Source organism: Sceloporus undulatus, chromosome 6, assembly GCF_019175285.1.
Source record: "Sceloporus undulatus isolate JIND9_A2432 ecotype Alabama chromosome 6, SceUnd_v1.1, whole genome shotgun sequence".
Classification (NCBI taxonomy): domain Eukaryota; kingdom Metazoa; phylum Chordata; class Lepidosauria; order Squamata; family Phrynosomatidae; genus Sceloporus; species Sceloporus undulatus.
Window position 1 is genome coordinate 164,316,776 of NC_056527.1, and position 26,387 is coordinate 164,343,162.

The 26,387-nt window shown below is 42.7% G+C and overlaps 1 protein-coding gene across 1 annotated transcript in view; it reads left to right on the forward strand.

Annotated features, from left to right (window-relative positions):
- Positions 1-3,256: 3,256 nt before the first annotated feature.
- Positions 3,257-26,387, forward strand: part of KLHL25 (kelch like family member 25) — a 25,287-nt gene continuing 2,156 nt past the window's right edge. Inside the window, exons 1-2 of the mRNA XM_042476739.1 lie at positions 3,257-3,445; positions 19,554-21,377. Of these exons, the coding sequence (XP_042332673.1) occupies positions 19,571-21,340 (1,770 nt within the window). The 5' untranslated portion in view covers positions 3,257-3,445; positions 19,554-19,570 and the 3' untranslated portion in view covers positions 21,341-21,377. The remainder of the gene's footprint in view (positions 3,446-19,553; positions 21,378-26,387) is intronic.

Here is a 26,387-nt window from a genome sequence, read left to right on the forward strand (position 1 = left end):
TGCCGTCATTTGCATGTGGAAGTGGTACTCTTGCCTCTATATTTAATAGCAACACGTTTGCAGTCTTTTTCGGGGAGTGGGAGGGAGCAGCACCATTTAAATATGGCAGCTTGGCACTTTGTTGTGTTCTTGCTGAAACCGAGGTGCAACAAGCTCACTGGCCCTGTCTCCTGCTCTTGAATGGGGGACCCCCCCCAAAGACTGTCTAGCTGTCACCACCCAATAATTTACCCCTCGTGCGACTTTAATGAGAGGTTACTGAGGGGGTTACATTGCCTTTTCCCACCTCTCCCTTTGCAAATACTTTCCCTTCCCCTCCTGTTGGAGATGAGAATCTTATAAGCGTATGCATGCACACCAAGCAAAGGAACAAGAAGAGAGCATGGAAAGAAGAGATCTGTAAAGGAAAGCTTTTATTCCACGACAATAATGAACATTGCAAAGGGCTAACTTATATATAAAAGCATCTTACTTCCGGATTTACTGAAGAATAGTTGTTGTTGTTGTGTGCCTTCAAGTAATTCCCAGCTTATGGCAACCCTAAGGCTATCACAGGGTTTGGTTTCTTCAGAGGAGGTTTGCCATTGCCTTCCTCTGGGTCTGAGAGAGTGTGATTTGCCCAGGGTCATTCATTAGGTTTCATGGCCGAGCGAGGATTCGAACCCTGTTCTCCAGGAGTCAGAGTCCAAAACTCAAACCACTACACCATTCTGGCTCAGCCTAAGGGAAATTCAGCTGAGGTTAAAAGAAACATAAACCCTGTCATATACAGCAGTTAACTAAGGGATCATTCACACTCACTTTTTTGTAATGAGGAGATGCGGACCTTTGCAGTGATGTGATACCGAATCAATGTTCACACTACACTCAGTGCAATCGAATTCACACTGGTTCCACTTTCGGATCAACATGGCAGCGCTTCATGGCCGGAAATGGATACTAGTGATCTGGATTGATTCAGTACTGCATTCACACTACTGGAGATGCAAATTGCTCTGGTCCCCCAAAAAAGATGAGGTTAGTTTCTTGGTGCCAAATGCACCAGGTAAAGTTTCTTTTTCACTGTTTTCTGGATCTGAGAGTATGTGATTAGGAATACTAGTGCTGTTGTGCTCCTTCAAGTCATTTCCGACTTATGGAGAGCATAAGGCGAAAAGTTGGATCTGAGAGTATGTGACTTGCCATGGGTCACCTAGTGAGTTTCTCTGGCTGAACAGGGATTCAAACTCTGGTCTGCAGAGTTGTAGTCTAACACTCCAACCAATCCACCACCTTGAGATCAGTTTCAAATGTCAGCCATTTGGGCAAATCACAGCAAAATCTAGCTAGCCCAGCCTGCTATCTACTTTCTTTTTTGAATGGTGGTGTGGGTTTCCAGGAGGTAAAGCTTTCAGAAAGCCTTGGACCCAGCTTTCTCCTCCATGCTGCCTGATTTATTTCCTTTCGGTAGATGTGTGCTGGTTTAACTCAGTTGGCTTTGGCATCACTGCCTCCATTTTGTGCCGTTCAACGGGAGTACACTATAAAGCACAAAGCCCCTTCAGATTTCACTTAAGGAAGAGTGGTTTCTTTTTCTTCCCCTGTGTCAGCAACAGAACGGCAACGCAGCATTGCTCTTAGTGTAAAATATTGCCCAACAGCAATTTAGCAGACATAGGGATGAGCTATTTTGCCCCTAAATATCCATTTGCAAGGGTTGCTGCCTCAGCCCTCTTCTCAAGAGGCTCATTTTGGAGAAAGCAGCTTCATTTGTTTGAAAAACCAGCCATCTATTTGAGGCCAGCCATTTCCCCTCCTGACAAAGCCATGCAAAATATCAAATATCACACTGAGTGGCAAGCAAAACCACCTGATGTTGAGCTAATGCATATTGGAACACTTGGGAAGCAGCATTGGCACTGAATCTTTTGCTTACTCTGATGCCTTCAACTGGCCTACCTCCCCCTGTGAGATGTGGTGAATATGGGTGCATCCGCACTGCAAAAATAATGCAGTTTGACAACACTTTAAGTACCATGGCTCAATGCTATGGAATCCTAGGATCCATAGTTTGATGTGGCACCAGAGCTCTCTCTGACAGAGAAGACTGAATATCTCACAAAACTCAGTCTGCAACCACACTGCAGAAACAATCAGGTTTGACACTACTTTAACTGCAAATGGTTCAGTGTTATGGAATTCTGGGAAGTGTGGTTTTGTGAGACCTTTAGCCTTCTCTCTCAGAGGGCTCTGGTGCCATAATAAACTACAATTGCCAGGATTCCCTAACAGTGAACCAGGGCAGTAAAAGTAAAAGACTAAAGGCCCTAAGACAGAGCACCAAGGTATTCCATTAAAATTAAAGCAGTGTCAAACTGCATTATTTCTGCAGTGCAGATGCAGTCTCAGGTCCACTGCAGAAATACTCCAGTTTGAAACTGCTTTAACTGCCCCCGGCTCAATGCTAGGGAGTTCTGGGAACCGTAGTTTTGCTAGACATTGAGCCTTCTCTGTCAGAGAGCTCCGGTGCCACAGTAAACTACAATTCCCAGGATTTCCGACCACTGAACCAGGGCAGTTAAAGCGGTCTCAAACTGGATTATTTCTGCAATGTGTTTTGGACCTTAGTCTGTTTCCTCCAATGTCATGAATAATGTAATGCACTGAACAGTGTAATGTAATGAATAGTTTGCTATACTGGTTTTGTGTGTGTGTATATGTGTTTTCTCTTTCAGTGGCTAGGCTTTCAAAATGTTTCCAATTCTATTGATAGTTTATATTTCAACTTTTGGTATTGATTACAGTTTATAGATTATGTATCGGGCTGCATTATTTCTGCAATGTAGATGCAAACCCTATTTAGGGCTTGCTGTTAGGATCTAAATAGGGTTGGATTGCAGATCCCAGCAGCTCTGTGCAATGTAGAAAATGCTGAGAAATACAGCCTAAAAAGATTTGAAGGGCTACATAATCCATTCTAGGCAGTGCAGACAGAGAAATCTGGAGAGCTGCAATGCAAAGGCCAGGCAATGCAAATATTGCACAGCTTTCTTTGCAAACTGCAAACTGAGAGGCTGCTGCACCTTTAAATACTGTACATAGATTTTTAAAAATCTGACAGTGCTTTTTTTTCCCTCCAGGGATTTCCAGTGCAATCTTAAAACTCCACCCAGGAGCTGCATCCTGCCCTGGGATTGGTCAGTCTCGTTCTGGCCATCGCCCTCTCTGGGCCCCAAAAGGCTCAGGGATTGGTGGAGCTGCATGCATCGTCACAATGGACCCTTTCTGCCATTGGCCCTTTTGCAGAGTAGGCTGCTTGCTTTGGGGAAACTACTTAGCACTTCCAAGCCCCAGCAGCAGGAACATTGTATCATGTGAGTTTCCTTTTTGGAAGGCGGAGGGGAGATCCAGGAGGGATCCACTGGGATCTGCAACTGCAAACCAGCAAAAAGAGCAGGCCTGGGAGGTGAGTACCTTGGCATCTCCCCCTTTCCCCCTTTTCTCTGGTTCCATCCACATTGCAAAAATAATGCAGCTTGGCACCACTTTCAGTGCTCTGTCTGCACTGGGATCTGTGGTTTGACAAGGGCTTGAGCCTCCTCTGCCAAAGAATGCTGTTGTGGTGTGGCTGTGGCCACTCTGTCTTCTTCAGAAGGTTTGCCATGACCATCCTCTGAGGCTGAGAGAGTGTGACTTGCCCAAGGTCCCCCCAGTGGATTTAAATGACCAATTAAGGATTCGAACCCAGGTCTCCAAAGTCCTAGTCCAGGGCTCAAACCACTAGACCACAAATCCTAGGATTATTGAATGGACCCCGACTATAAAATTGGTATCAAACTGTATTATTATTATTTCTACCCTCTTTCTCTTTTTTATTAATATTTTAACAACAATAAATTCATCATATAATGACAATACTGTGTATAATACCCTTAATATATTATACATCTAATAAGTCTATTACATATTTTATATTGTCGTCTATATACTTTAATTAAACATCCCCCCAAAAAAATAAATCACATTATTTAACAGTTTGGTATTTTCTAAAGCATTAATCATATAGGAAGAATATAAATATGATTCTCTCTCTCTTTCTAATGATCTGGTTTTCCAGCTATTCTGGGCTGCATCCACACTGCAGAAATAATCCAGTTTGGCACCACTTGAACTGCCCATGCTCCATGCTATTAAATCCTGGGATCTGTAGTTTGTTGCGGCACTGGAGATCTCTCTGAGAGAGAGGGCTAAATAGCTCACAAAACTACAGTTCCTAGAACTGCAAAGCATTGAGCCATGGCTCTTAAAGTGGTGTCAAACTGGATTAATTCTACAATGTAGATGCACCACCTTGCTCTCTCTAAGGATCTATTTTTCCTGCTACCCTGAGCTGCATCTGCACTGCAGAAACAATCCAGTTTGACACCACTTTAAGTACAACGGCTCCATGCTGTGGAATACAGGGATTTGTAGTTTGTTGTGACACTGGAGCTCTCTCTGACTTTTGGATGTAGAATGCATTCCAGTTCAAAACATCTCATTCCTCCCCTCCGCCCCCCAAAATATCCCTTCTTGAGTTATGATGGTATGTACAGGTAACACACACAACAACAACGTACTATAGGTAAGGATAGAGAAAGGACTGTCTATCCTTACCTGTCTGTTGTCGTTGTGTGTTTTTTCTTTCAAAAGGACAAGCTGACGGTTGCCAGTGCAGTGTGCCAGTTTTGGAGCATCAACTATTTCTTACTAGCGCGATGCTTAAAATAGACCTCTGAAGGCAATGTAGGTTATTGGGAAGGGAGGATAGTTGTTTATGAGTGTGTCTTTTGTGGTTTTCCAGGGAAGAGCTGCTTGCTTATGTTTTGAGAAAGAAGGGCCAGAATGCTTCTCTGCTCCTGGGAATATAATTGAACACCAGAGTAATCTTAATTAAGGTCATGGATTGCTACTTTCCTATCGTAAATGCCCACTTTGTCATCTGATATTGGTCTATGATGCCCTGGAGTGATCTGGTCTTTGTCTGCTGAGCTTAGACAACATTTAAAAAATGCCTTAAAACATTTGAGATAATAAACACACACTGAGCATTAATACAAGGTGGAGGAGAATATCTTGGGCAATCTATATTATATCATTGCCTTTGTGGGAGAGAGCAGTCCTGCTTGCAGAAAGCATTAATAAGTGTGTTTGGCTTACTAGGATGCATATACACAGCAAGAAGATAGCAAGATCTTATTTAAAGGCATGTTTTGAATGGACTGAATACAGTTCCCCCATTTCCCACGCTGCCAATAAATAAATAAATCGCCAGGCCCTTTATTGTCATCTCCAGTTCTTAAAAGCCTGCTTAAAATTCAGCGGCAAACAATGGGTCTTGCTTTAGAGATTATGCCGGGGAAAGATGGAGCTGCAGAATGTGACATTATTTTTACGGTATTTACATCACTCTATATATATGTGTTTAAAAGTCTGTCTTTCTGAGCAGAGAGAATTGATTCAGAGTATTTTGGATGAAATTGCTGGCTATGTAAGCTATCCTCTTTGATGGACTCCATGAAGATGGGGATGCCTAGTGGATATCCTTTTAACCCACCTTGCATCACTGATTTCCAGCTATAAGATTCATTTTAAAAATCAAGAGTTAAACCCTTTGTTAGCTTTTAATGGACACCAATGCAACAGATCAGGGTTTGCATCCTCATTGCAGAAACAGTCCAGTTTGACACCATTTTAACTGCCATGGCTTCATGCAATGGGATTCTGGCAATTGCAGCTTTATGAGACATTTAGCCTCCTCTCTCATAGAGAGCTCCAATGTCACAACAAACTACAAATCCCAGGATTCTGTAGCATGGAGCCATGGCACTTAAAGTGGTGCCAAACTGAACTGTTTCTGGATTGCGGATGCAGCTCAGTGTAGCAGGGAAACCAGATCCTTGGAGAGAGCAAGGTGGTGCATCTACACTGTAGAAATAATCCAGTTTGACACCACTTTAAGTGCCATAACTCAATGCTGTGCAATTCTGGGAACTGTAGTTTTGTGAACTATTTATTCTTCTCTGTTAGAGAGATTTCTGGTGCCACAACAAACTACCAATGTGCTTTTAGGTTTCCATTTTATTCTAAAGATAACGTGGCCAATTTTATGAAAAAGAGAAGATAAAACAGTCTTGGCATCTCAGGGAACCAGCATGGCATAGTGGTTTGAGTGTTGGACTATAACTCTGAAGACCAGGGTTCGATTCCTGCCTCGGCTATGAGATCCACTGGGTGACCTTGGGCAAATCACATGCTCTCAGCCTCAGGGGAATCATAGAAGCATAGAGCTGGAAGGCGATGGCAAGCCTCCTCTGAACAAATCTTGCCAAGAAAACTCCATGATAGGTTTGCCTCAGAGTTGCCTTAAGTCAGAAATGGTTTGAAGGCACGCAGTATCAACAAATGTGGCGTCTCAATGGGGTGCTTACAAGAATCTTTCCTCAACTTGCATTCCCTAAGTTTGCTATTCTCGTCTTTTCCCTATCCTGAGAATAACCTGCTCCTTTACCAAAAGCTAGCCCCTGAGTCTAGCTGGAAGTGTACAACTTTTGGGTGACTTTGGGTTATTGTTGTTACTTGCCATCAAGCCAACTTTGACTTAATGGAGACTCTACCGATGAAAGATCTCCAATGGGCCTTGGCTCCCCAATATAAAGAAGACCAATGCAATCAGGATCAAGGAAACATGCAACTCTGGTGGTAGTTTGTGTCTATGTCCCACATATAAAACATGGGATGTTGTGACTCCCTATGTTGTGAAGGCAGCATTTGCAACCATTGTGCCAGGCTGACAGTTGAGTGGAGTGATAGGCAACCTGATACCGATCAGATATTTTGAATTACAGTTCCCATTATTCCTGGTCAGTGGTAATACGCAATAGCAGGCCTAACCCATATAGGCATTTTACAACAGAGATATATGTTCTTGGCCCTTTATGTAGAAAATTAAGAAAGGTCTTATTTTGGAACCGCATCCCACTCCTCATGCAAGTTCCCCCACCCCAGTGTTTTACTTTGTTCGGGAGAACTTATAGAATGTCTTATTGCAGTAATAGCTAGAGGAATGCATGTTTTCCAGCGAGGCCTAAGAGTGATAGACTCTGTACATAAGCATAATATGGTAGCACATTTCACCATTTATAAACATGAAGTGTTTCCAGCAGCAAGCCTTTTGCATACTCACAGGAGGGTGAATCCCACTGAATATGCTGTAGTTCTCAGGTAGGAAACCTGATGCCATCTAGATATTTTTAGTCTACAGCTTCCATCGCCCACAGGCAGCATGGTCAAGGACTATGAAAATTATAAACCAGAACATCTGGATGGCGCCAGGTTACCTGTCCCTGGCTTCTATGTGGTTTCACTGCACACCATTCAGTGGTGTTAATTCAGTCATCCTTACAACATCCTTGTAAGGCAGCTAGCTTTATTATTCACAGATTTATATGGGTGGAGGTATGGATTGAGGCAGAGGGATGCTCTCCTTTCTCCCTAAAGGCACCTGGTAAGTTCATGGCTGAGATGAAAGATTCGAACTAGAACAATCCCAGGCAACAGCTCCTTTTCCACCACTGTGTTTCACTTGATCTAATTAAAGCATGAACTGTGCACTTCATCTCCATAATTGCAAAGTAATTTGCTGGTTCATCAACTTCTTAAGCAATAGTCAGAGTTAGGAGCAAGTGGAACAAGACAGACAGGACCAGGCTAAACGGAAAGACAGGATATGATTAAGGAAGTATCATGGAACAGAGTGGAGTGCTGTCATTAAATATCTAGTTTCTGTGCCAAAGTAACCCAGATTTTACACCCAGAGAAGGCACACTGTTGGAGTTGAGTGTAACATAGAAATGTGTGTCTGGGTTTTTTGCATAATGCACTTAAAATAGGAGTATGTGGACTGCATCTCCCATTATCCCTGACCACTAGCTGTTCTGCCTAGGACTAAAGAGAGTTGCAGCCCAACAATTACCAGAGGGCTGCTTGTTTACCTGTTCCTGGTTCAAGAAGGATATCGACAAGCTGGACTGTGTCCAGAAGAGTGGGATCAAGATGATCAGTGGTCTGAAAACCAAGCATTATGAATAACTTAGGGAGTTGGATATGTTTAGCTTGGAGAAGAGAAGACTGAGCAATGACATGATAGCTATCTTTAACTATCTGAAGGGATGTCATGTCAAAGATGGAGCAAGTTTGTTTGTTGCTCCAGAGCAGGGGTAGGCAACCCTTTTGAGCCGGGGGCCGGGTTGCTGTCCCTCAGACAACTGGGGGGCCGAAGCCAAAAAATAAATAATTAAATAATTTTTTTAAAATAAATAAATAAATAAACTGGGACAAATGTAGGACAAAATTTTCAAATGGAGGGCACTTTTTAAATAAAAAATGGAGGACACGCGAAAAAATTTGCTGATTTTTTAAAAAAATGTTAAGATAAATGCATGTTTCTGAGGCTTCTATAGACAATTGCCCCACTGTTCCCCTCGCGCGAGACGCCAAAGGCCCCAGCAGCAATCGGCGGCAGGACCGGGCTGGGGCCGGTCCCAAGGCCTTGCCGGGCCGCATCCGGCCCGCGGGCCGCAGGTTGCCTACCCCTGCTCCAGAGACTAGAACACAAACCAGTGTATTCAAGTTCAACAGATTCCACCTAAACATTAGGAAGACCTTATTGACTGTAAAGGTTGCTTGACAGTGGGATGGACTGCTTTGGAAGGTTGTGTAGACTGTGTTCCTTTAGAAGTCTTTAAGTAGAGGTTGGATGGCCATCTCTTGGGAGTGCTGTGTTGTGTAATTCTGGCATGCCAGGGATTTGGACAACATGGTTGTTGCAGCCCTTTCCAACTATAAGATTCTAGGAAAGATTTGTATTCAGCCTTCAGTGTTCCGACTGTTAAGATAGCTAAGAAATTATATTTTTCAACACACCAGCAAAAAAGTGAAATGCTAAAAGTATGATAGAAGCGACAAGATAACCCCATATCTTAAAAGCTTAGGGGAAAAAACAGCAAAACATTACATTCAGTGCTTACCCCAAGAAGAGGATGTAACCAAAAAGCCCCTCTCAGCAGCTCCTCTTGCCAAACTTCATAAGATGATGCTCTCCAGATGTATTGGGTCTCTAATATCCCCAGTCAGGATTATTGAACCCATTTGGAGAACCAGGCTGGAGAAAAGGCTGCTTCAGAAAACAGGAATGGTTGAGAGCATGCTTGTGAGAAACCTTAATGCCCAAGCAAGTATATGTGGGAAAAGATGGCCCTTCAAATACCTAGGTATTCCAAGCTATATTAACTTCTCCTTCCCACAGTGAAAGACCTGAAGCAATACAGACCTTCAGAGCCCTTGACCACTGGTTGTCCTATCAGTCACTCCTCTTTTGAAACTTCACCAGCCCTTGCTCATATTTTTAAGCTTGTCTCCTCAGCCTTGAGGACTGCAGACTTAAACCTTTTAAAAAGAGGAAGAGGTCCATTTCTGAGGCTGCAGGTTTGTACATCATATGTTGCGGACCATATGGGTTTGCAAAATGCTTCTGTAACCCAATAATGTAGGGTTGCTAAGAATATGAGACTGTGGGGGGAAATGGAGAACAAGCCATAAAAGGCCTGAGTTTGCACATTCCAAGGGAAATAACTAAAGCAGTGAAGGCTATATTATTTATTTTCATTTTAAAACATATCTTTTTATCTGTTTCCAAGGTCAGGAGAAACTCTGCTGGCCAGCAGAGCTATTGGAAGGGGCAGTTATTGAGAGCCCATGTGGTGAAGCTTCTTGAAGTAAATTGTCCCTCCTATCCCTTGCAGGCAATAAATGAAATTGCTGCTGCCTTAGAAGCTTAGCAGTGCCCTTTCTGCTGGAATGCTTGCTAGGAAGTGTTTAGCAATAACAACCGCATCAGGACCCTGATGTGACCTTTAACCACCGCTACCACTTCAGTGTCTCTCTGCTCCTCAGCTTTACATCCCCACAGTGGTTGTTGGCATTGCTTCGACTAGCAAGACCTGCATTCACAGTGCTCATTCTTGTGTCTTGTGGTGGGACACACTGAACCATTGCTCCGTGCCTGCTTACAAACTGCAGGAGCTGTAGTAGTGTAGCCAGGCCAGGGCTTGCTGGTTGATACCCTGGAAGTGGCAGGCAGTATGGATTTCTCCAGCAGCAGTATACTGTTATTAGCTATCCCTGTTGTAATGAAGAGTTGGTTGAAGTGTGCATATGTATGTATGCATTCTTGCATACATGCATGCATGCGATAGTGGTATTCCGTACTGATGATGGTGTCTCCAATCCCTTACAGGCTTTAGTTTAAACTTTACAGGAGCTATCCCAGGTGATAAAGCGTACCCTCCACATAGGTCCAGCATGTCAGGTATCACCTTTAAAATAAAACCTGTAGTGGATTTCCACCCAGTTAACATGGTTGCCATTGCTGTAAGCTTTAATTTGGGAGGTGGCATCTGCAAGCAAAATGGGAACATTAAACAGGCAGCTAAACCAGAATTGCATGTTAGGATAAAGATGTGGCTGCCATGAGAAACTGCAGCCTTGGTTTGGCCTCTTCTCATCTTCCACGAACTCATACTGTGCCTTGATGTTGTTGTCATATATTGGCTAGTAGCCTATTAGCGATTTATGCAGGTGTAGCGGTTTGTGTGTTGGACTGTGAGGAAAAAAACATAGCTAGTAAGAGTAGGTAAGCCTGGCTTTGCAGGGTTAAAGCACTGGGATTAGGAGGAAGGAGGGGATCATCTGCATGCAGTTGCAGTTCACATGGTAGATCTGTGGGTGGGAGTGAATTTTTCCCGGCAGCAAATACATTCTTTTGAGCTTGTAGTGGAAAGCTGTTTGTTGATCTGTTGGCTCCTTCTTTTGCTTACTCACCCAGACTGTCCAGCCAAAGTTCATCATGCTAACTACTGCACTGCCCTTTGCCAGTTTACTAGCTTGTGACTGTCAGATGACTCAAATAGCTTGGGTCTTAGGCATTGCACTGCTGTTTTGTGGGAGTGGACATGTACTCCTCCACACATGAAGAGCTTCTGCAAAATGGATCCAGCATGGCGTAGTGGTGTGTTGTACTACGACACGCTGGAGACCAGGGTTCAGTTCCCAGCTCAGCCATGAAACCCACTGTATGATGTTGGGCATACTCTCAGCCTTAGGAGAAGGCAATGGCAAACCTCCTCTGAATAAATCATGCCAATAAAAACCCATGATAAGATTGCCTTAGGGTCACCATCAATTAGAAACAACTTGAAGACAAACAACACACACAATCTTGGACTTCTTGTACTGACAACCAAAGTTGTTAGTGCAAGGGTGTGCCTGTTCAGTGGGTTTCCATGGCTGAGCCAGGATACAAACACTGGTCTTCCAGTGTTCTAGTCCAGTACTCAAACCACTACACCATGCTGGCGCCTTTACATCTGACACTCCTCATAATCCTACTTTTGCAGCTTGGCAGCACCCCAACCAAGGGATTTCTAAGGCACTGCAGATTGGGACTGAGAAATGATGTCTCCAGCAGTCTCCCAGATGTTGGACATGTTGAGAACAGGCAGTTAGAGAGAATCCCTTGGTGTCCTGCCATTACTGCTTGTCTCGATGCACTTCTAGTCTGGGTGAGCCCTGGAGTCATCATTTCCCAGGGCCTTGATCCACAAAACCTTGGAAATCTTTCAACTGGAGCACTGCCAGGCAGAAAAGGTAGGTTTTCATGGTTGGGAAGTGTGTCACGTTCTTCTAGTAATGACAGCAAACATGAATGCCCAGTAATTACGAGAATGTAAGTCCCACTTGCAATCTTGTAACTGCTGAACACGATGCAGCGTAAATTTATTATAACACAAGCGTGTTCTGTTAGTCAGAATTTCAAGTATATACATAGCACATATATTTTAGGGATTGGATACTCCCTAATTTATTTTGACCCTATAACCAGGTCAAAGGAAAGTAAGACTAGAAAGTACAGTACTGACAGTGCAACTGCTTTCTTAATATTCATATTATATTAATGTTATAATGAATATTAATATTATATTGCTAATATTACTTAATATTAGGTTGTTGGCTGTGATCACAAACATCCCTAGGTAAGCCAATTAGTACATCTCATGTTGTCTAAGAACATTATCCAATTCAGAATTCAGATGATAGACTGAAACTTCCTCATAATTTATAACACAGCGGTCTCTTGTTCTAGTCTACTGTTTGGTTGGCTGGGGTTTTTTGTTTTGTTTTGCACAAAATCAGCATGATGTACTTGGCTGGCAGTCCTCCCAGCAGTGGCATAAATTAGGAAAAGCAAATCCAATAGATATAAATGCCTCATTTGCACAGTTTGGGATTTCTGATTAGTCATTTTGCTGTTTGCCCCCTTCTTAAGCTGTAATGACAATGAAGATATGATATCGCTGTTTGCGGAACAGATTGGTTCTGTGCAGTGGCTCCAGGGAGCATGCTCAGTCCCCCGTGCCATTGCCGTCATAAGAAGAGCTTGAGATAAAACAGGCAGCCTCTGAGGCAAGGAAACTCTGGCAGGCCAGGAAGGCAGAAGGGAAATCTAGGCATGCTGGCGATGCCAGGGATCGGCACTGCAGGCTAGGGGCCAGTGGGACGGTTAAGATAGTGTGTAAGGCTCCTGCCGTGTTGCACACATGTCTCTGCTTTGCCTGAGAAAATGTCCTGGAGGGGAACATCTGTAAAGAAAGGGCGATAAAAGACCAGCTAGGATGTGCAGTGGCTCTAGGAACCATGGTCAGTTTCCTCGCCAAAGCAGAAACAGTGGTAGCCTCAGTGGAACAAGGAAAGGAAGAGGAGCAGCCATCAGCATCACCACTACCCTGTCTGCCACCTTGATCCTTGTCTGGGACAAACTGGAGTGACTGCTCTACTGGTTGTTCACCCGCAACCCCTTAGTGACAACCTTGTTTCCGCTGCCTCTTTTCTTTCCTGCTGACTACGGTAGTTACCTGACTGCAAACTACTTTTGTACTTTGAACTCACTTTGCAGCAATGAAAGTAAGCTGAGGAGGAATGCGGAAAGTGGGAGCAACCAGGACATTTTAAGAGCGGCTGAGAAAGTGGGACAGCCGGGAATTAACTGGAACAGTTGGAAGATGTGGCATATTGCATGCTTTTGTCAAAGTACTGCTCTTTCTGAGATCTGTAGAATTGTAATGATAGTTAATCCAATGCAAAACTGTTAATGAATGTTGGCATAAATGTGGCCATCATTTACCTCTTGTCTAATGTGGCAACTTCTGTTCTTTAAGGGCTGCAGGAATATCACCACCAGCAATTTGGACAGGCTTAGAAATATTTGCAAACAATATTAATTTTACCTCATGTAAATGGATTGGACTGAAGCAAGGGTGTCCACACTCAAGCTTGCATGGCTTAATATTATTATTATTATTATTATTATTATTATTATTATTATTATTTGTATCCCGCCCCTCTGAGAACAATCGGGGCGGCTTAAAAATACAGATGGAGAAACGCCCCAACAGTTCAACCAAAACCAGGAATGCATTTCCACAAAGAGTGCAATCCCTCTGTGTATGTAAAGCTAAATAACAATCTAAGCAAAGGAAGGCATTCTCTATTGTTGTTGTGTGCCTTCAAGTCATTTCTGACTTATGGTGACCTAAGGTGAAGTTATCATGGGGTATTCTTTGCAGAATTTGCCCAAAAGGGCTTTGCCTTCCTCTGAGGCTGAGAAAGTGTGACTTACCCATGGGCATCCAGTGGGTTTCCATGGCTGAAGAGGGATTTGAACCCTGGTCTCTCATTGTCCTAGTCCAGCACTTAAAACACTACACCACACTGGCTCTCAAGGCATTCTCTACCTGACATTATCTAGAGTCTTCCCGATGTCTTTCTAAAGGGATGAGATCTCATTTTAAGGTGATGGAACAGTTCTTTCTGAGGATTTTTATTTTCGCTATATTTTGTTGGACAGCCACTTGGGTTCTGCTGTACTTTCCTGTTTTGCACTAAGTATAAGTTGCTATTTTTACTCCTCTCTTTCCAAGTGTTTACTGAAAGGTGTAATCCGTGCAGATGTTTATTTAGGGACCGCCAACTGCAGCGGCTGTTCCTGCAGGAAAGACCTAGAGGAAGATGTTTAGCTTGTTGACATCTAAGGAAGATTTCCTTCTCCTGTTTTCAGAGATGTTAGTTTGAATGTCCATTTGAAGACCATAAGAAGCAATGGCATTTGGGGTTCCCAGAGGTGTAATATGGTTATCTACTCTAGACAGATAGACATTTATATTCAACGTACAAAGACACCCAGTTATCAATATATAAACTTCCCTGTGACCTAAAAATCTTAACTCTGGTACATCCATACTCCAGGGCCAAATTAGATTTGAGATTAAAGGGGTAGGGAAATTGGATGTGTCTATTTCATAAGTTGACAGGTGATGAAAGTGCAAACATGTCCACTTCTTGTCTTCCAAACCTAAGAAGTACTGAAGGATAAAAGACATTCCATTCACAGAAAGCTGAAACCAAACACATTGATGTTACATGCTGACAAGTTGGCTTTGACTTATTAAGTCTCATATAAGGACTCCTCCACACTTTGAGGCAGCATATTTACTTCTCTTATTTGTATTAGTCATCTCCTTTGTAGCTCTCTCAGCAAATTTCTCCTGCATTCCTTTGCACTGAATCTTGCTAATACTGGTTCCTCTCTAAAGGTTTAGTCCAGGTGCCTTGAAAATCCCCACATCTTCATCTTTGGCGTATCATGCAAATGATAAAGTATTATATTTACAGAATATGCTGCCCCTTGAGTTAGTCTTCAGGAGGAGAAGTGGCATAATGCCACCCAGGCTAATGAAGAAAGACGAAAGATTCAAAGAACAGGTTGAATCATGTCACTTGCTGGGGAATGCCCATAGTCAGTGTTTGGCAAGGAAGGTGCTCTTGAACACCAAGGCCTAAATCCAGTTAGTCTTGACTAGACTATGCCCATTGAATCAATGAGGATGTATTTGATCAAAACTTGATCCAATGAAACTTCATAAGTTGGAGCTAACAACTGGATTTTGGTGTAAGTTTGCTAGGATGTGTTTCCAAAGAGAAAGCTTAAATCCCATCCATAGTTCCAACTGGAGTGGACCTATTAAATTAATAGAGTTTACCTGTTTGTTGATTTATTATGCAATGATTGATTAAATGGGGCTGCTATAACTAGAATTTCCCAGCAGGACTTAGACTCATATCTGTGTCCAGTTAATACGACTGAATGAGCCGCTGTGATTTTCATTCATTCATTTTGCAGGTGTACAGGGGAAAAGTGATTCTAAAGTCAAAAAGCAATTATGTGTGTGTCATCTTGGAAAAGGCACCCGCTGTTCTTTAGTTAAAACAGGGCTGGGCAACTTTTTTTGGCACCAAGACAGTGGAGTGTAGCTCTCAAGATCTTGGGCTGGCAAATGGCATGGCAAAATTCCCATCATCTTCTTACACTCTTTGGCTGTCATTCTGTTTGTGGCATATGAAGGTGTAAGTAAATCTTATGCCAGCATATGTCTCATTTTAGCCACTACAGACATTCTGTTCTTTTGGAAGACGGCCCCACAGAAATAGCATATAACCTGGAACCACCCATGTATCATGCAGATGCTGTTCGGTTGTACTATGGAAGTACTATGGAAGGCTCTGGTTGCACATTTCCAGGGAGAGGATGCTTGACAAGGTGGATCTTTGGTTTGATCTAACAAGTCTCATCTAATGCGAATTCCAGGTATTAGGTTTTTCCTCCGTGCCTTATAATACAGTGGTGAAAAACCACTAGATCCACATAGGATCTGCTTCAGTGCGGCATCTCAGCATGATCATCTTGCCTTGGCTTGTTTTGTGTGAATCATCCTTGCTCACTTGGGATAGTTTAAAGTGAAGAGGTGATAGAGGTGTGTAGTATGTGCTTGACTTTAAAGCTTAACAATTTGTTTAGTTTTTAACATTGTTCCAAATCCCCTGAGCCTTCAGGGATCAGTATGGGGAAAATGGGCAAGCCTTTAAATGGTTGCATTAGCACTGTCAGGATAATGAAATTGGTGACTTAATGTAGCTCAGTATTTACTGATTTCTGTGGATGCTCTGTGGATGCTTAAATCGATACCTTTTAGGAGATGGATGAATATTTCATTTTGTTGCTCACTTTGGTGATGTGAAGCATCTTGCATCTGCATTTGCTCTCAAAAACTTGGGACGAATGGTTATGCTCAATGTCATCACAAATGAGAATACAAAGCAGTTACGATATCCTAAGTCTAAAATATGACATTGTAACTGACTAACAGTTACAGACTAACTGGCTATCGAGAGTTTTAGACTTTAAATTTTAATAATGTAATGTTTTTAAATGTCTGAATTGTTTAATTGGGTTTTTTTAACTTGTATTTTGTATATTTTATAGTGTTTTAACTTGGACTGTTTTAGATTTGTAAGCCAACTTGAGTCCTTGTACTGGGAGGAAGGCGGGATAATAATAATAATAATAATAATAATAATAATAATAATAATATTTTTGCCAAGGAAACCCCATGATAGGATCTTAGGGTCGCTATAAGTTGGAAACGACTTGAAAGCACACAGCGACAACTACGGTAGTAAGGAAAGTGCAGCTCTCCAGATCTAGCCAGTATTGTTGTTGTTGTTGGCTGCCAAAAAGTTGACTTTGACATATGGTGATCCTATGAAGGAGAGATCTCCAAGTCACCTTCTCATCAACAGGTCTTGCAGACTCAAAGCCATGGCTTCCTTGATTGAATCTGTCCATCTGGAATGCAATCTTCAAGAGCAAAGTCTGCAAGACCAGTTGATGGTAAGGTGACTTGGGAGGTCTCTCATTCATAGAAACGCCATAGGCTGACATAAACTTGATGGTAATTAACAACAACAACAACAACATATACCCAGTATAGCCAATAGTATGGAACTCTGGGAATTGCAATCCAACATCTGGAAGATTGTGCTTTGCACACCCTCCAATTTTAAGGCAAGGCAGCTATATGCTTCCCTTACATTCTTTAGGCTTGAAAAGCGGAGGAGAGGAAATGGGTGGGATAAATGAAGGCAATGAAAACCTGTGAACACATAATAATTTCTGAATGCCTGGAGAGTGCTTTCTTAAGGATAATATCCTGGGAGGGTGAAAAAATGCTAATTACAGCTTTGATTTTAGGTTTGATGGGTCTTCCATCCATTCCTGATCCTCGTTTTCCGGGCACACCATATTCGTTTCTTTATCTTACTAATTACTTGTGAACCAAAGCATTCCTGAAATATACGGTAGTGGAAAAACCTGAAGACTAGTTTTGATCTATACCACATATTACTGCTTCGATCTCCACCTACCAATTTTCTCCTAAGTGCCTCTTCAAACTTGCTGAGGGTTTGTGAATCTATTTCCATTCCCAGCAACATTCTATGGTGCTCTCTCTCTCTCTCTCTCTCTCTCTCTCTCTCTCTCTGTGTGTGTGTGTGTGTGTGTGTGTTAAGTTACCAGACTCCAGGCCTTTACTTATTCCTTGCCTGTGAATATGTATCAGAGAATGCACCCCTCAATTATTCCTGTGGGATTCCAGCTTTGCAATTTTGTCTCTTGTATGTTCAGTCAAAAAGTGTATTGGGGGAGAAAGCCTGTTCCTTCAAGCTGGATTCTTGACAGCGGGAGACAACAAGCAATGTTGGTAATTTGCAGCAAAACAAATCCAGAATTGAGCTGAATGGTCTGGAAGAGAAAGTCACTTAGCATTGTAAAAAGACCAGAAAACAGAATAATAGCACAATAATTGGACAGTGTAGATGGGTCTCTGGGGAACATGCGCCAACAAGATTCGGGCCTTAGAAAACTAAAATAATATGATGGTTCTTGTATAATGTAATGATGGAACCATCCAGGTTTATTTTTAAAAAGCCAGTTCTTGAAATATACAACACGGAGTAGGGGACGTCGTATACAGTGGGCTCTTGGTATCTGCTGGGGTTTGGTTTCAGGCCCTAACGTGAATACTAAAATCCATGGATGATCAAGTCCCATTATATAAAGTGGCATAGTAAAATGGTGTCAGTTATATAAAATGGCAAAATTAAGGTTTGCTTTTTGGACTGTATATATCTTAAAAAATATTTTCAATCCGTGGATTAAGAGAGCTGACTGTGTAAAACCAGGGGAAAGGATTCTTTGCACCATTAGCTGTGAATACAAAATCAGCCATTTCATCCAGCAAGGAAATAGGACTATTTAAGCATGGAAAGAAGGACCTGATTCTTTCTCAGTTTCTCTGTTTAACTACAAGGACACTTAATCATTTAAAGGATATGAGATGGTAGGGGTGAGGAGGAAGAATATACTAGGATAGGAAGAGACATGCCAGGGCTTTCTGTTGGTACATTGTGGAGTAGAGTTCATTGTGTTACAGGGAGAGAGTGACATACCAACCACTAACTACAAACCCTATTCTTGCAACAGTACTGAGTGTTACAAGTCCATCAAGATATATCTGGAGTCAGAACAGGAGCAAGAATGGACCAAGAATGTCAATATATTCTTAAAGGGCAATAGGACAAAAGTTAAAGCAAATTTACATTTTCCCCGTTCTGTGATGATCAGATCCAGTCTTCATTTGGTCTATCATTCTACTTTTAATCTTCTCTTAAGATGCTGCCACACTGCAGAATTAATGCAGCTTGGCACTGCTTTAACTGTCATAGCTCCATCGTATGGGTCCTTGGGATTTGTAGTTTGTTGTGGCACCAAAACTCTCACAAAATGGCAAATGCCAGAATTCCATGGCATTGAGCCGTGGCAGTTAAAGCAGTGCCAAACTACATTAATTCTGCAGTGTAGATACAGCCTAAGTTGACCTAAGCTGATCAAGGTATTTTCTCTGTTGTTTACTCTCAGCATCTGGTAATCAGAGATGTACTTCTTCTTTTGGGCATAACATGTTTTCTTACCCCTTTCCTCTTGTGTATTCAGTGTCTCTTTCCCTTGAACCTTCTCAGGCAAACTAGGCTAAAAGACCTTGGCTAGACCAAGCCTGCCCAATGAATTTTCTAGGTGAGCAGGGATTTCAAACTGGGGTTTCAGTTCAAATACCTAGCCATGTTAGTCTGGAATATCAGTATACAAAGGGATCTGATAGCACCTTTGAGACTAACTGTATGAAATAAGCTTTCAAAGATTTAACCTACTTGCTCTGAGGTCTGCTTCCTCTGAGGAAGTTGACCAAGTCTATGAAAGCTTATACTATAACATCTTTCACACAGTTAGTCTCAAAGGTGCTACAAGATCCCTTTGCATCCCTTCTCCCTGTTGAACATGCTAAATCACTACACCATAACTGGTTCTGGATAGCCATTTCTAAGGTCTGTTCTACATGAATTTGTCCTGCAGAGAGATTTTGTTTGTTTCATAAAAGTAGGCATAGAGTGGTTTCCTTAAGAGGGGCAAGCAAGCATCAGAGATTTTATCATTTAAAGTTCAGCTGCTGGTGTTCATCTCTCTACAGATAGCTGTCCAGTCGCCATGTCGGTCAGTGTCCATGAGAATCGTAAATCCCGGACCAGCACTGGTTCTATGAACATCTTGCTGTTTCATAAAGCCTCCCATCCAGATTGTGTCCTCTCACATCTCAACACCATGAGGAAGCACTGCATGTTCACTGATGTCACCCTCTGGGCTGGGGAAAAGTCCTTTCCGTGCCACCGAGCCGTGCTAGCAGCCTCCAGCAGATATTTTGAAGCCATGTTCAGCAACGGCCTTCGTGAAAGCCTAGGAGATGAGGTAAATTTCCATGACAGCTTACACCCGGAGGTGTTGGAGCTCCTGCTGGATTATGCCTACTCATCCAAGATCATCATCAATGAGGAAAATGCAGAGTCTCTCCTGGAAGCTGGTGACATGTTGCAGTTTCACGATGTCCGCGACGCAGCTGCTGAGTTCCTGGAGAAGAACTTGTACCCTTCCAACTGCTTGGGCATGATGGTCCTTTCAGATGCTCACCAGTGCAAGAGGCTCTATGAGCTGTCTTGGAGGATGTGCCTGGTCAACTTTGAGACAGTCCATAGGAGTGAAGATTTCAACAGCCTCTCCAAGGATACCCTGTTGGACTTAATTTCCAGTGATGAGTTGGAAATTGAGGATGAGGAGAAGGTCTTCAAGGCAGTCATCCAGTGGGTAAAGTATGATTTGGACAAGCGGAAGGCTTTCCTTCCAGAGCTGTTGAAGAATGTGCGCCTGGCCTTACTGCCTTCTGAATGCCTCAAGGAAGCAATGGCCTACGAGGAGCTGATCACAGCAGAGGAGCGGAACAAAGAAATCATGGATGAAGCTCTTTGGTGCAAAAAGAAAATCCTACAGAATGATGGGGTGGTCACAAGTCCCTGTGCCAGGCCTCGCAAAGCTGGACATACTTTGCTCATCTTAGGGGGACAGACGTTTATGTGTGACAAAATTTATCAAGTAGACCACAAAGCAAAAGAGATAATCCCCAAAGCAGACCTGCCCAGCCCTAGAAAGGAGTTCAGTGCATGTGCCATTGGCTGCAAAGTCTATATTACTGGTGGGAGAGGCTCAGAAAATGGGGTGTCCAAGGATGTTTGGGTTTATGACACAGTTAATGAGGAGTGGTCCAAAGCTGCCCCCATGCTTATAGCTCGGTTTGGACATGGTTCAGCTGAGCTGGAAAACTGTCTCTATGTGGTTGGTGGACACACAGCAGTGGCTGGAGTCTTTCCTGCCTCTCCTTCTGTTTCTCTGAAGCAGGTGGAGAAGTATGATCCAGTTGCCAACAAATGGACCATGGTAGCCCCTCTGAGGGATGGCGTCAGCAACGCTGCAGTTGTAAGTGCGAGACTGAAGCTCTACGTCTTTGGTGGAACCAGCATTCACCGGGACATGGTGTCTAAAGTCCAGTGCTACGATCCGTTGGAGAACCGGTGGACCATCAAAGCCCAGTGCCCCCAACCATGGCGTTACACAGCAGCTGCTGTTCTAGGCAGCCAGATTTTTATTATGGGTGGAGACACGGAATACACAGCAGCATCTGCCTACCGTTTTGATTGTGAAACAGACCAGTGGACCCGGATTGGGGACATGACAGCCAAACGTATGTCGTGCCATGCGTTGGCTTCAGGGAACAAGCTTTATGTGGTAGGCGGTTACTTTGGGACACAGAGATGCAAAACACTGGACTGTTATGATCCTACCTCAGATACATGGAACTGTATCACCACAGTACCTTACTCCCTCATCCCGACAGCTTTTGTAAGCACATGGAAACACTTACCAGTCTGACACTGTGAGTGTGTTGTCAATGGAGGAGCTTAAGGAGGTAAGATCCCTTAAGGGAAGTTTCTGTTGATGCCTTCACCACTTTCATGCATGATCCTTTTAGACCTCCTTTTAGATGAAGACCTCATCAGCATAACCAATACAGAGAAGTGTGAGAAACCTATGGTGATCTCTATTTTCATGCCTCCTTTTGCTCATTGTTCCACAATAATTTCATATTTCATCTGATTCATTGGGGGAAGGCGGGTTCTAATGTTAAAAAATTACTTCAATTTGTCTGTGCAGTAAGTTGTAAAAATACAATTAAGCAAAGCAATTTAAAAAGAATGGTAAGAAATAAATGGCTGTGTTAGAAACAAGTACAGTAGAAATGAAACTTCAGAAGAGATTTAAAAACCAGAAGAGAAATAAAGGCTTAGTGCCAAAAAGAGAAATAGGACACTTTCACCAGTAGGGCATTACAGCTGCATAGGTCCTCTTCTTGCTTGCTATCCATCTTGATGGTAGAAACACCCAAAGATAGTTTTTTGTGGGTTTTTTGGGCTATATGGGCATGTTCTAGAAGGGTTTATTCCTGACGTTTCGCCAGCATCTGTGGCTGGCATCTTCGGAAATGAATAAGCTCTTCTAGAACATGGCCACATAGCCCAAAAAACTAGCCCTCCAAAGAGAATCATGGTGTATAGGGAAAAACCTCCCCTCACTGTTCTGCTTCTTAAATCTTTTGGGGGAGTAGTTCTTAATCTTTGGTCCTCCCTATGATCTGGATTACCTCTCCCAGAATCCTTGATGATTTGCCAAGATAGTTGGGGCTTCTAGGGGTTGGAAATCCAAAACACCTAGATGACCAAATTTTCAAGAGGCAAGCCATGCTGTGAAAATGGCTGGTCTCTTCATCTTGTATATAGTTTCAAGAACATCCTGAAATCCAATTTATAGTAAATCTGCTACCAGAGAGAACAGTTCTAGTGGCATTCTCTCTTTCACTCTCTGTTTTTTTTATCCTCAGATTTGGTTTACTCTACTAAGCCTTCATACCAAAATCATTGTAAGGCTCAGTGGATGTACATGGTCGACCCCATGTATAAGTCAAGGGCAAGTTTCCGGGCCAAAATTATGGATTTTGCTATGACTCATTGATAAATTGAGGGTAAAACCTAGGGGCATATAACAAAGGATCTAAAGGATAAAGCAAAGCAAAACAAAGTCAAAGAACTTACAAAATTCCAGCAGACATAACTCTTTGTGCTCACTCTTAAGGCTGGATGGATGAGAAAATAGAGGGGATCAGTGCTTCCAGGACAGATTATGCTCTTGCTTTTCACCAGGGGATGGCTCCTTCTTTTAAATAAGAGTTAAGATACAGTACTTACATTGACCTGTGGAGAAATCAGCTTGGGCTTTTTTGACCTAAATTTCTAGACTTATACATGAGAATTATTGTTGGGCTATATTCTACCATGCTTTGCTTATGCAGATTGACTCTTCCTTGGTCACAAGTTGCAAAAGAAGATACCCAGTCTGCTGCATGCAAGCAGCTACATGTTTTACAGGATGGATAACTACATTCCCTATGAGAGGCTAATGGTTTTTCCAAATTCAGGTCCTGCTATAGCTCATTGCTGCAACCCATCCTCACCCTCCCATGATGTGGCTGCTTAAGAGCTGCTGCAGCTAGTTGGTTGTCTCATTAACTGATACATGGCTCTTATGTACCACTGCAGAGCATGGGAGAAATCCATCTTTTCTTCAGCCCAAGCACTGGAAATGAATTTCATTTACCTTTCAAGTGGGTGGGTTGGTGCAGCAAAGCTGCAGAGCCAGCTGCATCAGCGATAACAGCTATATGTCAGATGAGTACCAATGATTGATATGTCAGATGAGTACCAATGATTGATTCAAATGAAGTGCACACCTTTTAATATTTTCAACAGCTAAGGCTTTTGCCTGGGAAGGCCCTTTGAACAATGTTATGGAATTATTTGGTGGCAATAGCATCCAAGGATTCAGACAAATCAGGAGGTGAAACAATTAGTGTGGAAGTAGCAGAAATGTACTTTCTAGTTCTTTGAAAAGTGTGTCCATCCATGCACCCACATAACCCTGAGGGGGATCACACTGTATATCATTGTTCCCATGCAAGCTTTCCTGGGAATTGTTGTTTTTTGTGGTACCAAAGGTCTCTGACAGAGAAGGTTAAATGTCTTCCAAAACAAGTTCCCAGAACTTCTAGCATTGACCCAGGGTAGTTAAAGCGGTCTTAAACTGGATTATTTCTGCAGTGTGTTTTGGACCTGAGTTAGTTATCTTTGCAAAGTCAAATGCACTGCATACCTTTCAGTCTCTTGCAGATTGCAAGAGGCATAATAACTCCCTCTTCTGCATATGTTTTCAGAGGACACTGTGAGACAGCATCTCAGAAAGAGTTTGGTGGCTGAAGGTGGAGGCAGACATTTGCAGAACATTTGCACTTGGAATGTCTAATTGAACTCTGCCTAGGCTACTGCAAGTTTCTATCACCTGATTTAAAAAGAAAAGAAAGCACGCCCACAGATTTTACCCTAGTATTCCCTGTCACATTAGCTTTCTACATGCAGGAAGGTCTTACATGCCAAAGAGCATTTGCACATGCACCTTCCTTGTCTGTAGGATGAAGTGGCATAATCCAATCACTCTTGCACCACTTCCTTTTGCTGATGCTGCATTTCAGCTCTAGCCTGTAGCCTGAACCTTTAGCAACTGATGTCTGGAAGTTTCTTTATAAGATCCCAAATGGCACAAATTCCCAGTCACGCTGTTAATTAAGTGAACCATTTCACAGTTACCTTGTAACACCAAACAGGCGGATCTAAAGACACCATCAATTGCATTGTGTTTCCCGGAATGTCCATTTTATTGGTATGTCTTTTAGTATGAATTCTGAATCTGTGACAGGGCTGTTGTGTGACACTAATTTTATTGCACTGGCAGTAATTCTGTGGATTAACTATGATTAACAGCTTTAGCATAAAAGCCCAGCTAATCTCTCCAAGCACATCTCTTTCTGCCCTGGTTTTCTGTTCCTTAACTGACCAGTGACCCATAAAAATGGACTTCAGATTACATTAGCTCACCTCCTTGCTTCCTTCTTTTCCCTCTGGTGTGATTAGCTCCAGTAGTCCCTTCCACCTACAACAAAAAATCTTCTTAAAGCATTTTTCCAACCAAAAAAACCACAGCCTAGAACATTGATTGCCAAGCGATTGCTGTTTAGCTGAAGTAGCTTAGAAGGATACTTGAAAGAGGAGGCATTTGATTCTTGGAATGGTTTCTTCAGTGGGAAAGATATCCAAAGTCCCCTTGCTGGAGAGATAAACAACAGGAATTGTTTCAGTCTGAACAGTATCAATGGACGGAGGACTTCTCTTTGTGACAGTGGAAAAAGTGAGCCAATGACATCCAGAGAAAAAAGGAGCCAGAGTGTTTTTCAAATTTGGCCTTACAAGCATCTTTCTTTTCCTTCAAAGAAAGTGTTGTAATATAGATGTAATAGTTGATAAACCAGCTGCTTTTGTGGATTATTTTGGATCTACAAGTGGGCTATGCAACCCACAGCATAGGACTCTGTGTGTGCACACTCTCATATTTAGTTTAGTTTCATGAACTGCCTAGGCTTGCATTGACAAATACATTGACACCTGGTTTAATGGTAAGGATTATGTGTTCTGTTTAATAGACAAACAGTGAAACAGAAAAACGGTCCACGCAACACAACAGTTCTTCCATACTCTTACAAAGGTATAACCTCAAAGCCCACAAAGGCCTGGCAACCTATATAACTCCAGTAAAGTCCTGAGGATTGTTTTTTTTTTTAATGTACCATAGAATTTGAAATCTTCCAAGATCTTCTCAGTCTCCCCTCCATTGTCTGATAGGTGACATATCCTTACACGGTTGCTGTTGTTGTGTCCCTTCAAGTCATTTCAGACTTACGGCAACACTAAGGTGGACCTATCATGGGTATTTTTCTTGCCAAGATTTGTTGAATGGGAGGTTGCCATTACCTTCTTCTGAGGCTGAGAGTGTGACTTGCCCAAGGCCACCCTGTAGGTTTCCTTGGTCTAGCAGGAGTTCAAACTCTACTCTCCGGAGTTGTAGTCCAACACTCAAACCACTAAACCACGCTGGCTCTCCCCTTTCCATGGCATCCAAGCAAATAAGCCAAGGACATTAAGAAAGGACAGAGTCAGACAAAGTAGAGAAAACTCAAAGAGCAAGATCATGTTTGGCAGCATCAAAGCCCTATCCTATTAATGGACCTTTTGCTTTTGCAGTGGCCCTATTATTTTCCCAGCAATACCCTTCTTCCTTTAGATGTTTAATGACAAACAGAAACTCAGCTAGGAAAATTGGTGGTCTCATCATTCCCATCTGCATGCCAGAAAAAGCTACAAGCCATTATTTTACTCTCTTCTTCTAGTTGTGGCTTCTAACATCTTGCCAATAGCCATATAAAAACTGCAAGCAAGCCCTTGTTTAAATGCTGGTTGCATGATGCCCAGTTGATTGTCCTTTCCTTCCTTGCTTCCAGCTTTAAGAGTGCCAAGATCATCAGTTTTTATGAGAACATGGCATAGTGCTGACAGCAATGAAAATGGTGAGACTCCATCATTCATGGTCCGTCAGAGCTCCTGCGCAACCTTGTGTTGCCCTCCTGAGATGGCTGCCTCGCTCTGCCTTTCATAGAATACCTTTCAGGACAAGGCTGGATTTATGTGGCCCTCCAGATGTTGTTGGACTGTGTGTGACTTCTAGTATTCCTCATCACTGGCAGTGCTGGTATCCAGAAGCATCTGGAGGGCTACATGAGTCACCCTTGCCTTGTTAGCTGGGGAGTTTGGGGCATGCATTTACACTCTGGTCTTCTGTTGTTTTCCAGCTTTGCAGCTGAAATCTTATATTGCTCGGTATAGCCTGGTAGTGCTGGATGCAGAGCTACAGCAAAACACACTAAGCCTTATACTCTGTGCCCTGGCCATACCATACAGCCTCTGAAGGCAACTTTCACAGC